Raw genomic sequence first — 17,944 nt, 5'->3', positions numbered from 1 at the left:
ATTCCGGACCGCGTAATCAGAAAAAAAATTTTTTTTTCGGCGATTTTTATGTACGTGCGGGCGGGTGAATTTTTTTTCTTTTTCTCGGGAATGAAATTATTGATGCGGTAGTTCCGACGAACGACAAATCAATTTGGTATGGCCCAAAGGTTGGAAAAAGCAGTATTTCTTGTCCGGAGCCTGACTTTGTAATACATGCCATTTTAACTTGTACTAATGTGGCCTTTCCTGGGGGACTCTAGAATAGAAAAATTAGGAATCGATTAAGTAGCTGGTTTACAAGTATTGCTAAGCCTTCCATAACCTCAGATCCCCTTCCTAAATTCCAGTTTGTTCAGTTCTGCCCATTGTTTTCTCGTTTGGGGCAAACCATTTACTTTATCTGGGGACCAAACGCCGCTCTTCATGGAATTACACGCCTCAACACGTGTATCATTGAAGGTTCCATGTTCACCGCCGTTTGAATACATCTGTGGGTGTCTCTAAATTTTTGTACTTTTAGCATGTGTAAATGTTGAGTTCTGCTCAACTCGGGGCTAGAGGGCGTGGACGGTAGCATGCATTTCGACTACCGTCCATGAACAGGCTCAATCAAACCGAGCCTGCAACATTTTCGTTTTTGTCGTGTTGAGCGGACTGTGAAGTTTCCACTTTTCTCTATTTTATTCTCACAGCAGCGTTGTTTGTGCCCTGTGGCGGCCGTAAAAAGTCTCCCCGTACATTCAATCAGGGCTGTTAAATTTCGATCTTCTCAGATCGTTCAGCACGACTTTTATGTCGTGTTATTGGTACTGTTTAGTTTCTCAACATGACCATTTCGGCCTTGGTAGTTCCAATACTCCCGCTTTCATAGCCTTGGGTATTGTATAATCACCCCTTGGATATGGTGCCTGCTTTTTAATTTTGTCTTTTGACAGTTCCTGTGATACGCAGGCTCCATAGCCTCAGATCCCCTTCCTAAATTCCAGTTTGTTTAGTTCTGCCCATTGTTTTCTCGTTTGGGGCAAACCCTTTACTTTATCTGGGGACCAAACGCCGCTCTTCATGGAATTACACGCATCAACACGTGTATCATTGAAGGTTCCATGTTCACCGCCGTTTGAATACATCTGCGGATGTCTCTAAATTTTTGTACTTTTAGCAAGTGTAAATGTTGAGTTCTGTTCAAACAGGGGCTAGAGGGCGTGGACGGTAGCATGCATTTCCACTACCGTCAATGAACAGGCTCAATCAAACCGAGCCTGCAACATTTTCGTTTTTGTCGTGTTGAGCGACCTGTGAAGTTTCCACTTTTCTCTATTTTAATATCAAGGGTTTAATCACTTGGTTTACGCTATAAATGAATTGTAGTTTCAACATTTGTTCAGTGCTCTATGAGTCATGTCTAAATACTATTACGTAGTGTGTTGTTTCAGGATATTGTATACAGACAATCAGAAGTGCTTGTCAAAGAAGGGTTCAAAGTTATTGTTTTCTTTGTTGTTTTGTTTTGTTTTTTGTTTGTTTATTTTGGGTTTAACGGCGTTTTTCAACAGTATTAACAGTACAAACCTTTTTTCCGCAAGTAACTGCCAACTTTTCCATATGAATCAGATAAGAACAGGTGGAGAACGAATGATTTAAGACAAAATGTCTTTTATCAAATCGTCACCCGCCCGGGGATCGAACTCACGATCATGTGATACGTAGATCTGCGCCCTCCCTATTAACAACAAAAATAGTCTAACATCTACAGCAATGAACGAGGGGTTGGTCTCTGGTAAACGAACCAAAAATAATTACTGTAAAAAAATATGTAACTGTATAATTGTTATTACTGCATTTGTGGATTTATAAAACATACGACGAGATTATACATGTACATAATTTGTTGCACGTTCACTCAAATAAAGAGTTAAACTACACGAAAAACAGTTTCTTTTACAAAATACGTGAGATGAAATATCAATATTTACGGCAGAAATGCATTAAGATATGATTCAGTCATCTTGGCATATGTATGAATTAAATTGTAATATTAAATGTATGACATTATAAATTAAATTTAATTTATATTCAAAGTTATTCAAAGGATTGACTTCCAGAAGTTATCATATACACTTGCAAAAACCGCGGTAAAAGTACTTTCTTAAGTAGTCCAGAGTGGCACATCGGAAATGCCATTATAACAGTGTTACTGGAAACTCAACAAACTAAACAAAACTTTTATAGTACCGTCGTATATTGAAGAAATGGCATTTAATCGAGTGCTTGGTAAACAAGAGGGCCATGATGGCCCTATATCGCTCACCTGAGTACCATTGCTTTAACCAAAAACTAAAAGAAAAAATTCATACATGGTACAGATATGTCAAAATACACCTAAAAATTGGAGGTACCATCCATGTTGTACAACAGAAAAGTGGTCTCAGTTTTTCTCTACGGCCAATAATAAAAAAGTTACTAAATAAGCTATTTATAGTAACGTAAAAGGGAAGTAATAAAAAAATATTGTAAGCGAACAAAAGAAGGAGCTGCCAAATAAAAACAAGAGCACTGCAATGCAACGCAAATGCAGAGCAATATTCACATAAAACAAAGTCATATGACCTTTGACCCCTAAGTGTGACCTTGACATTGAATTTAGCCATCCGAAACATGCGCTCTGCATATCCTTTCAATGAGTGAACATTTGTGTCAGGTTCCTCTGAAATCCATCAAGGGGTTCAAGAGTTACAGAGCGGAAGGGAAATTGCTAACCAACACACAGACAGACAGACGGACACCGAGGCGATAACATAATACGTCCCTGCGGGCGTATAAAAAAGAATTGAGATCTTATGGTGATACAAGTTGTGTGCAAGTTTGGTTAAAATCAAATCATAAATGAAGCTACTATTGTGCAGACAAGGTCAAAATAGCCAATTTTGGACCTCTCAGGGGCCATAACTCTGGAACCCATTATGGGATCTGGCCGGTTCAAGAATGGAACCAAGATCTTTTGGTGACACAAGTTTTATGCAAGTTTGATTAAATTCAAATCATAAATGAAGCTGCTATTGTGCAGACAAGGTCAAAATAGCTAATTACGGCTCTATCAGGGGCCATAACTCTGTAACCCATTATGGGATCTGGCCAGTTCAAGAATGGAAACAAGATCTTTTGGCGTCATAAGTTTTGTGCAAGTTTGATTAAATTCAAATCATAAATGAAGCTGCTATTGTGCAGACAAGGTCAAAATAGCTAATTCCGGCTCTATCAGGGCCCATAACTCTGGAACCCATTATGGGATCTGGCCGGTTCAAGAAACGAACCAAGATCTTATGGTGACACATGTTTTGTTAAAGTTTGGTTAAAATCAAATCATAAATGATGCTGCTATTGTGCAGACAAGGTCAAAATAGCTAATTTTGACCCCTTCAGGGGCCATAACTCTTGAACCCATAAAGGAATCTTGCCAGTTCCAGAAAGGATCCAAGATCTTATAATGATACAAGTTGTGTGCAAGTTTGGTAAAAATCAAGTCATAAATAAAGCTGCTATTGTGTAGACAAGGTCAAAGTAGCTAATTTTGGGCCTTTCAGGGGCCATAACTCTGGAACCCATTATGGGATCTGGCCGGTTCCAGAAAGGAACCAAAATCTTATGGTGATACAAGTTGTGTGCAAGTTCGGTAAAAATCAAATCATAAATAAAGCTGCTATTGTGCAGACAAGCTCAAAATAGCTAATTTTGGCCCTTTCAGGGGCCATAACGCTAGAGCCCATAATGGGAACTGGCCAGGTCCAGAAAGAAACCGTGAACTTATGGTGATACAAGTTGTGTGCAAGTTTGGTAAAAATCAAATCATAAATAAAGCTGCTGTTGTGCAGACAATGTCAAAATAGCTAATTTTGGCCCTTTCAGGGGCCATAACTCTGGAACCCATAATGAGATCTGGCCAGTTCAAGAAAGAAATCGAGATCTTATGGTGATACAAGTTGTGTGCAAGTTTGGTAAAAATCAAGTCATAAATAAAGCTGCTATTGTGTAGACCAGGGTCAAAGTAGCTAATTTTGGGCCTTTCAGGGGCCATAACTCTGGAATCCATTATGGGATCTGGCCGGTTCCAGAAAGGAACCAAAATCTTATGGTGATACAAGTTGTGTGCAAGTTCGGTAAAAATCAAATCATAAATAAAGCTGCTATTGTGCAGACAAGCTCAAAATAGCTAATTTTGGCCCTTTCAGGGGCCATAACTCTAGAGCCCATAATGGGAACTGGCCAGGTCCAGAAAGAAACCGTGAACTTATGGTGATACAAGTTGTGTGCAAGTTTGGTAAAAATCAAGTCATAAATAAAGCTGCTATTGTGCAGACAATGTCAAAATAGCTAATTTTGGCCCTTTCAGGGGCCATAACTCTGGAACCCATAATGAGATCTGGCCAGTTCAAGAAAGAAATCGAGATCTTATGGTGATACAAGTTGTGTGCAAGTTTGGTTAAAATAAAATCATAAATGAAACCACTATCGTGCAGACAAGAAATTGTTGACGGACGGACGCACGGACGCACGCACGGACGGACGACGGACGACGGACGAAGGGTGATCACAAAAGCTCACCTTGTCACTATGTGACAGGTGAGCTAAAAAAAATCAGGGTTCGAAGGATTACAGTAATATTGGACAAAGCCGCTTGAAATACAAGAGTCACTTTTATTGCAGATTAGATTTTGATCTATTATAGTAATCACTACCAATAATACGTTTTACATACAAAGATATGCATATAGACATCGGAGTTAATGGCCCAGTTACACACAAGGTCGGTCCCCAATCGGTCATTTTACTCGCTGTTTTGATCGGTTGTCATGCGTGAGTTTAGTTCTGGTTTTCTGTGTAATCGGCCATCGGTGATGGACAACTGTCCAATCTGTTAAAAAACGTTTCATGTGTTGCTGGTAGGTGGCCGAAAGTTACTCAAACGGTGTTGGATCGGTGATAAGGATGTTTTCATCGATAAAAATGCTAAAATACTATCGGTTTTTATCGTTTGTAAATCGGAGCTAATCTGAGCTAAATCGGGCGCACCGCTGATTAATCGGTGTTTGATAGCTAGTCATCAGTGGTTAAACACTTTCCATCTGATATGGCCGGTGATTCATATGTGGTTATCTTTGTACGATCGGCGATATCGGTAATTAATAGCTTGCAAATCTCTTCATATAGGTTGCTGTCGGTTCTTTTATTAAAACAACAAGTTTAAGTGATGAGAACCGATGAATCATTTGCAGTTGAGTACTTGACCGAATAACATCATGGAGAATGGCAGAGCCATCCAGCAATTTGGTGTCATGTTGCAGCAGCAGGCAATTCTCAATGTCAGACATGCTATTCAACTCGTTCAGCAGCCCATAGCTGTTCATAGACGCCGCCGAAGGAGACAAAGGAGATGGTGGACCAGGCCCTGGTTAACCCAGGAGAGAAGGCTTCAATTTGGACAGTATAGCACCATTCTTGCAGAGTTGCGGGAAGGGGACACCAGCTCCTTCAAGAACTATATGAGGATGACACCGGAAATGTTCGACGAGCTTCTGCAACGCCTCACGCCCAGACTTCAGAAGTCGGACACCCACTGGAGAAAAGCCCTAGATCCCGGATTGAAGCTGGCGGTAACACTACGGCACCTAGCAGCAGGGGATTCATACCCTTCCCTCTCTTATGATTTCAGGGTGGCTAGGACAACAATTTCCCTCTTTATCCCAGAAGTCTGCGAGGCTATAGTACAATCATACAGCGAAGAGGTCATCCCTATCCCCAATACACCTGAAGAATGGAGGCCCATAGCTGAAGAGTTTGAAAGGAGGTGGAATGTTCCTCATGCATGTGGAGCTCTTGACGGTAAACACATTGCTTTGAGGAAGCCCCGCAGATCCGGCTCTGAATATTACAACTATAAGGGATTTTTCTCAATTGTGCTGATGGCTCTTGTTGATGCCAACTACAGGTTTCTGTGGATAGACGTCGGAGGTCATGGGCACATGTCAGATGCCCAGATATATAACAATTCAGAGCTCAATGAGATGCTAGAAGATGGAACCATTGGCTTACCACCTCCAGAACCTCTTCCAAACGATGACCGTGATATGCCTTACTTCATTCTTGGCGACGATGCTTTTGGGTTAAGGACCTATTTGATGAAGCCCTTTGGAAGACGCGGCCTGGAAAGGGAGAAGCTCATAACCAATTACCGGCTATCTAGAGGAAGAAGAGTGGTCGAAAATGCATTTGGCATCCTGGCGGCCAGATTCAGAGTGCTTCTCACAACTATGCAACAAACACCGGAAATTGTTGCAACCATAGTTGAATCGTGTGTGTGCTTGCACAATCTAATGAGGATAAGGTATCCCGGCCTACAACAAGCTCAACTGGACCAAGAGGATGACCAGCATAACCTTGTTCCTGGAGCCTGGAGAACGGATGAGATGCTGACTGCAATCCAGCAAGTAAGGGGCCATAATCGTGACGCAACCGACGCCAAACAGCAGAGGGAATACTTATCCAAGTACTTTAATAGTGCAGCAGGGTCTGTGCCTTGGCAAGACAGAATGGTAAACTAGCCGCAAGACAGTTTATAATGAGATGACAGGACATAAGCAATATTCATACCTGAAATGACATTTGATTGTAGAGATCTTTTATAATTTTGTACTGTTTTGTTTGTAAGTTAACAGCTGAAACTGTTTTGTGCTACTTGATTTTGATAATAAAAACACAATTTGCCATTTATTTTGTTCATAGATTTTAATATCATTTGACCTGAGCTACACTTATTTAATTAAGGAATGAAGATAACATCTTTATGTTTTCATCGAGGTATGAAAAAGAAACTGGTCACATACTATGAAAACCGCGAAGCGGTTTCTTAGAAAATGTGATTAGGGTTTTTTCATACCTCGATGGAAACTAAAAAAAAAATCTCCATTTCTTATAATTTAGCAGTAATTATAGTGAATAATAAAACAATATGGTATGTTACAACGCTATTTTCAAGTCACGTTTTTCCAGCAGAACAACGAAACGTCATCGAGCGTGCATTAATTTTGTTATGAGGTTATGAAAAAACAATCTAGATCAACACAGACAACCAATAGTGGTGAATACAAACACCTAAATTTTACAATTGTGTTATTGATTTGTGATTAAATGGGGAACTATTATAAAAACCAGGGGCCAAATAAACAGATAAATTTATACTGTCTGTACCTCAGTTTAATTGAAACAAATATATTGTTACGTGAAAAGCAAATTAAACAGTGTTCCATAAATGCAGTTACACCACCAATTACACAAACAGTCGTTTAAACATTAAAAAGTACTACAAACAAACAAAACTGCACTTCTGTTGGACTTCCTGTCCTCATGTTGTCATTTATTTAAAGGTCTTCCGAGCCCTCCTCAGGCTGTGAGGAGACAGGGATACCAGCTGTTACCATGCTAGCTGTGAAAATGTCCTCAGGCAAGGTTTGTCGGGGAGCTGACTGTTCCTGTGACTGTGACTGTCCCTGGAGGTAACCTGGGTGTGTTTGGCGAATATAATCGCACCCCATGGAACCCCACACGCTGGTTGGAGGTGGGTTGCTGGTCCACTCTGAGGGATCAGGCTGCCACTGTGGTTGCTGGTATGGCATGGATCTGCCTGTAACTGGAGCTTGAGGTTAGGGCGGAGATTGTGTGTCACTGCGTGCATGGGCTTTTCGCTGGACATCTTGCAGAACAGTCCAAATGCGGTTTGATGCCTCCATGTACAGGTCCTCAGGCAGCTGTCTAAGAATGTTCGCACTCATGTCGGCAAAGTGTTGCCTCTGACGCTCCTGGGCGGTACTCTCTGGTCGGAGGTACTTTGCCAAAGTGTCTCCTACCAACATTAGCTGCTGACTACAACGGACAAGAGCCTGAATACCCTCATCAGGCGCTGTATCGACTACCTTGGCTTTCTTAGGGTCACGCACAAGTGGAGGTCGTGTGTATGTGGCAGGGTCTGAAGACGCAGAGATAGGAGGAGTACTATTTGGTCGCTCTAACGAAGCATCCGCTGCAGAGACGTCCTCTTCGGCTTCTTGTGTGGAGACAACTCGGTTAGTCTGGCCCTCGTCATCAAGGTCATGAAGTTGGACGTGAAGTCTGGCTGCTCGTTTCTGCTTTATCTGTAAAACATTAAAGACAGCACTTTTTAGTGGTATGTTAATTTAAAAACAGGGGACGTGTGTGGCGCCCAGTGGTATGGTATCCGACAATCCCTTGGTCTCTCTGCCATGTGGGTTCGAGCCTCGCAAGGGGTGAACATCGTTTTGTGAGAAAGCCTTCCGGCTGACTTGCGGTAGGTCAGTGGTTCCACCAAGTTGTCTGTCTTGTTATTAGCCGGGCGTCGCGCAATGACTGAAATACTGTCGAAGTCACGTAAAACCCAACATAAACAAAAAAGCAAACGTTTAAAAACAATGTTGGAAACTGAAAACAAATGTGAAATAAAAAAAGGTACACGTTAAAATAATGTTTATGCTTTATATTTAATAACTTGTACTGAAAATAAATTGTTTCACTTACGCTGCAAACAGTTCGGGATTTCACTGCACCTATGTGCGGAAGGAGAAATTGGAAACGTTCCCACAGTCTCCTGGCCTTGTCAGTGACTCCATCTACTTCAAAACCACTCCCAGATGGAGTGACCTTCTTGTTCTTGATTTCACTCAGCTTGGACCTTGTGGACTGATACCACTGTTTGATATCCTTGGCATCACGGACTATAAGTTCGCTCAGCTCCTCCCATTTCCTCTCCCTGGATTGTGTATCCCTCCATTGGTCTCTTTGTTTGTTGTACAGGAAGTCATTGGCTAACAAGAACTCACGAATCTTGTCCTGATCTTCCTCGGAGATGATACTGAAAGTACATAACAAACAAAGCATTTGAAAATAATTACATAGGATGAGAAAACATGCATTTTCCGTCATTATTCAACACGGGCTCGACATAATTTCTTAATGGAATGATTAAGCAATCCACGAGCTTAACATGAATGAAAAAATGGTAGGAGTTGACACATTTCTTAAAAATTAATTTAAAATTAATTACAATGAATCAGTTTTATTTTTTTAAATCAATTAAATATTACTGAAGTGCATGAAATGCTACTAACACTATGCGATTCCTGGGCTTCTTGGTCTTTGACTTGGGTTTGGTGTTCTGAGTGACGTCTTCCTGTGTCTCTCCACCATCCGCACTGTCATGAACATCAGAGGCATCGTCATGAACAGAATCGCAGGGTTCTTTGCCAACTACTGTAGAATCATTCCCACTCATCATAGGAGAGACGTTACGAGGTTCAAGGACATCCATTGAGCAGTTCTCTGGGGAATGCTGCTGCTTGGATCCGCCACTACCGCTTCCGTCTTCAGCACCGACTGTACTACTGGTACCGTGGCAACAAGCTCTTCCCCTGACGATGGATCTTTTCGTGATCTGTGGGACCTCATCAGAGGCAGTCATGGGGGTCTTGCCTTTGTCGGATTTCTTAAATTTCTTTTTTACAGGCATTGTCAGAGAATTTCAGTCCAATGTGGCGCGGATTTAACTACTACAGAAACTGGAGCAAAACTACTGGCGACGGCCTATATAACAGCCGATGAGTACGTATGAATACCGACTGGCCACTTACAAATTAAACCCACCGATGACACGATGGCGGCAATCGATTGATCACAGATTGAATCCCTATTAACCACCGATCAAAACCGACGAAATGTCGCATTTTGATTTTCATCTTTCTTCTATCGGTGGTAAGTATTTGTTGATCGGTTGCCTATCGGTGGCTCATCGGTGATATCGGTTGTAGACAGGTTGTCAATCGGCAATTTGTAAAATAATTTCACCGATCGAGAATTTTAAACATGTTTAAAAATTCCAATCGGTATTTTTTCACCGATATAACTTATCTTTTCCCAATAGCAGTTGATAGGTGGAAAACAGGTGACCAATAGGTGATATCGATGTTAAATACGTTGTCATCGGTTCACTCCTAAAAAAACCCCGATCAATCACCGATGGTTGTGTGTAACTGGGGTGTAATGGATAGTCCATAAAAGTCAAAAGCTAGGTTCAGCGACATGTTCGACAGTCATATTTTTTTTAGCTGTACATGTTTAATGGGTAATATTTTTTTTCTCAGAAAGAACGTAGAACCTTGAAATGTCACACAGATGCTCCAAAAATATACATCTGTTAGACCAAATGATTAAAGTATTCACAGATTGTTCACTAACAAAGATCTTTGCGTAAAACTTTGGAATTTTGTCAGATTATTTTAAATGAAGAAATTGTTAGGGAATTTATGTAAATTTAACAATAGTTTTCTGACCAGAAATTGGAAATGTAAGTCATGTCTATTCCTTAAGGAGGTAGGTTACCTTGTTACAAGGGTAAATTCAAATTAGTTGAACCGTGGCACTTTTTTGTATTTCGTGTAATATGAAGTTTTAACTGCTACAATCTCAATTTCGTTTGTCTCTGTCCCTTCAAGTTTAATTTTTATCCAGGTTTGAAGAACATGACCCTCCAAAAGTATTTCATATTGAAAGAAGAAGGAAAATACGGATATTTAACACTTTTCAGTGTACTTTAGTTTCATTGATATCCGTAGAAGTCTGCATAATTGATAATTTTACTAGTGTGCACGTTATCTTTCTAATAAAAGCTTAAAATGTATATGTCGCGGGGCTCGTGTTTCCATGGTAACGCATTTTCTCTCATTTTTAAACAACTATGTATAAAAATATGGTTTTTCGACGGCTTCAGTGCCATTCTGTTAATGACCAACATCGAATATTTGGGTAATATTATTAGCAAAATACCAAGCACTTTACATGGTACCCTATTTTTCTTAAAGTTTAAAGTAACCATGGCAACAGAGATGTTTAAAATAGCTTATATCTTGCGTTTTGTCGTAATTTCTTATAAAAAAATATTGAATAAGATTATCTTTCTAGTTAATGTAGCTATAAAACATATTATTTCTAACGTAAGTTATATTTTCGTGTTATTTGCATTTATTCAAACAAATTTCACAGCTTAGAATACTTACAGCAGTACCCCTCGTCTGGCATTTTTCATGGAGAATCGTTCAGCATGCTGCTATTATTCTCATGGATATTGTTGAAATGAAAATAAAAAGCCGAAGCCCTGTTTCTTAAATAGACCAGTGTCAACGCTTTTGAATTTTACATTTAGATACATAGGTCACGGGCTTTATTTCCATGGTAACATCAATTTAATTCAAGAACCATAATTTTCTACCGAACTTTGAACAATTTTAGATCTTAGTTTTAGTATATATTAAGTAACAAATTATCAACGAAACCTGAAAAATAGGTATTACAAATCAAACTGCTAGATTTTTTATTTGAAAATGGCCGTAACAAGTAACCTTTCACCCAACTATTTTCCAAATAACATTGGTTACCATCATCCATTTTCTTACATTCCGCATAACATTTCAATATAACTACATAAAAGAAGCAAAATATAGATTTTTAATCAGAGCAAAAGACTCATAAAAAATATTTCAGCAAATAATGGTTATTTGAAAATAGTTAAAATAAAAAAAATGCACAGATTTATACTTTCAAGATAAAAACTATTAATTTTGCGCGGTAACTGACAGGTAACGTCATGACGCCAATGACGTCATTTTAAGGCAACATTGTTTTGAAGCGTTTCTGCGGCAATTTATTTATTATTTCTGCATTATTAAACCATAAAGCATCAGATCGAAGACAGGTCCATGAATTGTTTTCAGAAGAATGAATATACAAACACATTTAGTTGTCGTAAACGTCGTCGTAAATCGTCACGTTGGCTTCCGGTTGGACATGCGCACATACAAATACGAAGGTAACCTACCTCCTTAACAAAACTGCCGAGTTGAATTGTAAAGATTGGCTTTATATCAACTGAAATAAATAAAAATCTTTACCTACCCATTTACAGCGGGTTTATTTTTCCAGCGTCTTTTTTTTTTTTTTTTTTTGTCCACCGAATTCATTTTGACTCCGATATATTTAAAGAAATGCAATCATGTATATATTATAATAACCAGACTGTCTTATTGATGAACCTCTAAAACGCATTCGAATGATGAAAAATGTTTGTTTGCGTGATAATCTCGCCTTTTCACTAATTGATGTTCAAATAAGAACGGACCTTCACTACATCATCTTTTAATTTTTGCGCTAGATCCGCTATTGCTTTTGATCTGTGCCTTTTAAAACTACAAGATAAATTTTCCTTTGAACGACTGAAATTTAACTTCTTTCCTTTCCCTTCAATTGTCTTTTTTCCTGCAAGTCTTTCCCATGCGGGTAGACAAGACCGAAAATGGTGGATAACAGCCGTCTCATCCGATAAACGCTTGGATCTGAAGTTAATACAAAATTAAAACTTGATATAAGACTCAATTGGTATGGTAGAATTATTTTCCCACCGTTCCTGCCACTTGTTTATTTCTTTGTCACCACATTATTTAACCATAAATATCTGTCAAACGATGACGACATAGAACAAAAAACAGCATTAAATACTTGTGCATGACAGATCAAGTTTACGTAGCATAATTTTGTCATAAATGATGCAATAAACATAATAAAACGTCGTGAGAACAATAAATGTAAAAAAACAAAGACAAATATCAAACAGGTAATGCCACGTACCAAAATCGCAGCCTCCCAAAACGAAACTACAGCACGCAGACGTGCACACCACAAACACACACACACACACACATACACGTGCACACAAATAAAGACAACCAGTCTAAGACATAGACAGGATTTTCATTCGTTTCAGTGTTTCGAATTTACTTTCATCAAGTGAATCCCAGATACAACATATTTACGAATGATGGAGCCACGAGTAAAAAATTCACATCTAGTATTCACGAGTGAAAGATGTTTTGGTGTTATCTTTACAACAAACATACTAGTATTTTCTTTTTATTTCATGACATTTAAGCGTTTATCTTTAATTATTCATTGTTTATTGACAAATGACCAGACTCTGGATCCTGGATATTCACTATCTCGTAGAAATATAATATTGCACCAAGGCAAGAGCTGTATTAGGTTTGCAACCCAGTGCAGTATCAGGAAAAGTTTAAATCTGGTTTTGCAAAAGTTGTGATGTCTGCAAAAAAACCGGATGCCTACCTAAGAAAACATTTTGCAACGCTATATATATGTATACAGCCTTTTCATCTGTGTTTGGCATGCTTACATAAATTGCCAATCAGATAAGGATCATACGTAATCCAGTAACATTTTATTGAAGGTGAACAAACTTACACATATCCAGGCTTTGTATGGCAATTATGTGCCTTACACGAAGCAGGAATAATTCTGTCTGGTCTGAAGGCTAATTTCGACCTGTCCCACATTGGGAGGGTACTGTTAGCATGTCTTCCAATGAACAAAGGATGAGTTGGATCGGTTTCATCCCAAGACTTTATATGTATTACTGTTTTGAAGTGCACTCCAGCCAATCTGCTGCTAGACTCTAAAATTGCTGGCTTAAAAATGAATGTAAAATAGGTAAAATTAATAACATATAAAATGAAAAGTCGGTCTTTACGTTTATATTTGAACAATTTACACCAGCTTTGCAAAAGAGCAAAAAGAATTAATTTAAAAACCACTACGCAAAATTAATTCCATTTACTTTTCTAACAGTGTAAGCACCATGTCTTTTCTATATAAACATTTGTTGCTCCTGAGTTGTCAAACACACACCATAACACTACTTGTTTTTAGTATTTTGTCAAATTATAATTAACATTCATTTTCATGGTTCATATTGTCTGACACTACAGACATGTTTGTCAAATGAAATGCAATATGAAAATATCAAATTCATTTTCTTTTTTGTAAAAATAGCAACACACAAAAATTCCTCTGTTATCGTAAAAAAAGCTATTGGCTTAAGTAATCTGGAAAGAAACAGTTCTGTTTTGTTAATAAAATTTACCGAAATTTTCATACTACAATACATCTTCTATCACTGAGCAGAATGAAATAAAATGCTTAATAATTATTAAAATCATGTTGTTTTTTTTCAAATTAAAGCCACTTGAAGACAAATTCAGATAATTAGTGAGCAGAGGTTTGTTCTTGCAAAATCATAATAAAATCATCAAATCTAGTGTTATCGAATGCTAGAATAATTTTAAAATGATTTAGTAGTATTTTCTTATACTGTAACCCTAGAAACGTTCGCGAACACTATATTTCGCGTTGTTATGACGACAGGCGATTTAGCGGCTACAAAGATTCGTGGAATACATCGGACGCAAAAAAGGGGAAATTGAATAACTTAAGTACATAACAAGTAAATGAAGTATTGTCATGCAACGCAAAGTCCCCTACTGGAAGGCTCCTAATTTTCTCTACTGCAGTATAATATTATGAACTGATATCTGTCAATTATGTATAAACAATAATGTACTATATATACACTATGTTATAATAAAAACCTACATTTGTTTTCATATTGAGTTTTTTTTTGGTCGATTATTAAATGTTATCATGTAAGTTATTTATAATTGTTTAACAACAAAGGGAAATTAATCCAAAGAAGATCTATGTAATATAAGTACACAAGAAACTCTTTACCAGGTAGAGATATGTGAAAAGTGGTCTTGATTTTTCCCTACGGCCAGTAATAAAAAAAATACAATATAATTTATTTATAGTAAAACAAAGGGACGTAATTCTAAAAACAAGGGTGCCTCACGGTGGTGAGAATTTGTACCAAGTAACATCAAAATCCCTCCATGTATGAAGAAGAAATGCTCCGGACAAAGTCATTCTTGAGTTTGACATTTGACCTCTAAGTGTGACCTTGACTTTAGACCTAGGGACCTGCTTCTTGTGCATGACAATCGGACTTATAGTGGTGAGAATTTGTGCCAAGTTACATCAAAATCCCTCTATGCATGAAGAGGAAATGCTCCGGACAAAGTCATTCTTGAATCTGACCTTTTTCTGCCACTAAGTATGACCTTGACCTTAGACCTAGAGACCTGGTTCTTGCGCATGACACTCCGTCTCATGGTTGTGAATATTTGTACATTTGTGCCAAGTAATATAAAAATCCCTTTAAGGATTGTTGAGTTATAGACTGGACAGGAAAAAAGCCTTTTTGGCCTTTGACTTCCAAGTGTGACCTTGACCTTGCAGCTAAGAGCCCGGGTTTTGCGCAAGACACGTTGTCCCATCAAGGGAAATATTTGTTAAATCTGATATTTAAATCATGTTTTGCATGACAAAGTAATCACAGGACAAGAAAAAAGTCCTATTGACTTTTGACCTCCAAGTGTGACATTGACCTTCAAGCTAAATAAATTTGCGAAGACACGGTCGCGAAAGTAACTACATGTAACTTAAATAGCGCGAAACCATTTCTAGGTTTACAGAATATAAATTACTTTGACTTACAATATATCTCTTTATAGAACCCCTCAATTTCGTATTTTCTGGTATTAGAATCTCATCGACGTCGAGGTAGACAGCATATTTGTAAACACTCATCCGTTCTTGACAGTCGAGAATGGACACGCCTTTGTCCGTCTATGCACGATCATATCCTATCCAAAGATTACGAGGGTACGTGTCTACATAAAACAGATTAATGTTAGTCTGGATTATGTAATGAAGAATTTGACAGTAGTTTCTGATTACTAACACGAGTGTTCAGTCAATACATTACGAAAAGACTGACTGCCAATGTTTTGTATAAATATAATTTTGGTATTCTTTGAACTTTTTGTTTAAGGTGCCGGTATCATTTTTAAAGAAGATAAATTTAAGGGAAATGTGTAGCCTGTCATGTTAAAACATCCGAATAGAAATAGACTGGAAAAAAGGCTGATCAGTGCTCTTATTGTTTAAAAAGAAATAATAGTAATAATAATACAATAATGATAAAAAACAATGCTTTTCAACTAACCGTTTTCCGGAACATCGAAAGGAATAGCTTTCGCAAATTTCTGTTTCTGGTAATACTTCACGACTTTCTTAGCTTCTTTGTTCAAGTCGTGGTGTATATAACAGAAAATCTTATTTATCCCCAGCAGCCGCTGAGCTTCAAACCACTCTATTAAATATCTAGCATCTAATGTTCCATACATGATTTTCGCACATAGTGCTATCCCATTTATTCTACGTTTTTGAATACCTTCCGCATCTATGTAGTGACTAGTATTGTAATTACACACATCATCGACCTCAACAATCGAAACTTTTGACACAGGGCCCTTATTGGAGGCCTGAATAGGACACACGCACTGTAAAACATCGAACAAATCCTTTTTGGATTCCTTAAATCTTTTCCGACGTTCTGCTGGTCCTGACGAAATGCCACCATTCTCGTGATAAAAACAACAAGAAAGTGGTCCGTACCTAGGTTTACTCTTTACAGGTGCATACCATCCTGTTACAACAATATCATTTGTGACTCGTTTTAGACCTTCTCTATTATTTTCGTTTAACACTGACTTGGAAACTGCAGATAGAAGGTAAGCCTTTGTTCCAGAAACCTTCACAACTGCTGGCATCGTAGAAGCAGAAATCTTTTGACTTTGTCTCTCTTTGAAAATATTTGATGTATTTAAGTCGATATCAACCTTTGGCTTCTTGAAATAAAAACAAATTGTCTAAAGATGTATCAAACTACACGAATCTAAAATACTGTAAAAACACATTTTCGTTGCTTCAATATTTAGCGAATTTAAGTTATTGCGTAAGTTCGCGAGGTTTTATATTCTCGAGATTGTAAAAACATATCCTGCTGGTTTCGACTGTTTAATAAGGCAGGTGTCCGTAAAAGTTACATATCGAAATGCGTTACCTATATACAAGTATGTTTTAAATGTAAACTGTAAAGATTGCTATTCATTGTATGGATGTTTTAATGACTATGGGAACATAGATATCAATGTTTGTTTAATTAAACACAGTTATTATATTAGTTCCAAATTAAACGTTTATGCGGTTTATTCGCCTTAAAATTAAACTATTCTACAGTTGTTAGGAAAACACAAAGCATATCTATATTTAGTAACTTCAACCGTTTCTATTTGATATGTTGAGGAATATTTGTGAAATGACGAGATTTCTTTTAATTTTAATTATACAAATGAGCCGTGCCATGAGAAAACCAACATAATTGGTTTGCGACCAGCATCCGCGCAGTCTGGTCAGGATCCGTGCTGTTCGCTAACGGTTTCTCTAATTTCAATAGGCTTTAAAAGCGAACAGCATGGATCCTGACCAGACTGCGTGGATGTGCAGGCTGGTCTGGATCCATGCTGGTCGCAAACCCATTATGTTGATTTTCTCATGACACGGCTCAAATGATAAATATTTTCACCAGCATTAATGTCCGCGAGATGAGGGACCTCACAAATTTAGCGAAAATTAAACCGTCGCGAACATTTCTGTTTTCACAATAATATATCGGCAGACTTATTATGTGTGTACAACAGTTAAATCATTTATTCTTAAAAGCAAAATAATCACATCATGCATTTACATTAGTTATATAAATAAGTTTTTTGAGAAAGGTGTATTAAATGCTAAACACGAAAGCATTAGAGTTTTGAAATAAGTAAACTAACTTGAAAATGTTATAAGAACGGCAATGACGAATGTTTTCAACACAATTAGACAAAAATATCTTTTTACTTACCGTTAAATCGAAAAAGATTCCATAAGCAACTATAAATCCTACACAAATCGTCCCTAGAAAAAAACATCTGTAAGAAGTCATATTTCACGTCAATATGGCATGAAAATAATCTAAACTTTTTAAAACACTTTTATGAACAAAATTCAGTAGAGAGATAGTTTCACTTGTCTGATTCTTAAAGTCAATGTAAACTAT

At 37.8% G+C, this 17,944-nt stretch overlaps 3 protein-coding genes across 3 annotated transcripts in view; 1 reads left to right on the top strand and 2 right to left on the bottom strand.

The window, feature by feature from the left end:
* The window catches only part of LOC123562270 (carbohydrate sulfotransferase 15-like), a 26,747-nt gene extending 21,944 nt beyond the window's left edge, over positions 1-4,803 (bottom strand). Inside the window, exon 1 of the mRNA XM_053524274.1 lies at positions 4,736-4,803. Coding sequence (XP_053380249.1) covers positions 4,736-4,803 — 68 coding nt within the window. The remainder of the gene's footprint in view (positions 1-4,735) is intronic.
* On the bottom strand, positions 4,767-17,944 carry LOC123562250 (uncharacterized). Its single transcript, XM_053525357.1, has 7 exons — positions 17,750-17,944; positions 16,010-16,694; positions 15,499-15,674; positions 13,351-13,574; positions 9,156-12,428; positions 8,566-8,899; positions 4,767-8,165 (listed from the first exon to the last, which is right to left on the bottom strand). The coding sequence occupies exons 5-7, from the start codon at positions 9,551-9,553 to the stop codon at positions 7,677-7,679; spliced, it is 1,221 nt and encodes a 406-aa protein (XP_053381332.1). The 5' UTR covers positions 9,554-12,428; positions 13,351-13,574; positions 15,499-15,674; positions 16,010-16,694; positions 17,750-17,944; the 3' UTR covers positions 4,767-7,676.
* Positions 5,277-6,578, top strand: LOC128548796 (putative nuclease HARBI1). Its single transcript, XM_053524273.1, has one exon. The coding sequence runs from the start codon at positions 5,277-5,279 to the stop codon at positions 6,576-6,578; it is 1,302 nt and encodes a 433-aa protein (XP_053380248.1).

The sequence above is a fragment of the Mercenaria mercenaria genome, chromosome 15 (genome assembly GCF_021730395.1).
Source record: "Mercenaria mercenaria strain notata chromosome 15, MADL_Memer_1, whole genome shotgun sequence".
NCBI classification, from domain to species: domain Eukaryota; kingdom Metazoa; phylum Mollusca; class Bivalvia; order Venerida; family Veneridae; genus Mercenaria; species Mercenaria mercenaria.
The sequence above is the reverse complement of the archived record's forward strand: the minus strand, read 5'-3'. Positions and strand labels throughout refer to the sequence as shown.

Excerpts from the sequence above, each read along its gene's own strand:
- LOC123562250 (XM_053525357.1), bottom strand. The coding sequence starts at position 9,553 with ATGCCTGTAAAAAAGAAATTTAAGAAATCCGACAAAGGCAAGACCCCC. Across the intron at positions 8,900-9,155 it reads AAGCCCAGGAATCGCATAGT|TATCATCTCCGAGGAAGATC; the intron begins GTTAGTAGCATT and ends ATGTACTTTCAG. Across the intron at positions 8,166-8,565 it reads AATCCCGAACTGTTTGCAGC|ATAAAGCAGAAACGAGCAGC; the intron begins GTAAGTGAAACA and ends AATGTTTTACAG.
- LOC128548796 (XM_053524273.1), top strand. The coding sequence starts at position 5,277 with ATGGAGAATGGCAGAGCCATCCAGCAATTTGGTGTCATGTTGCAGCAG.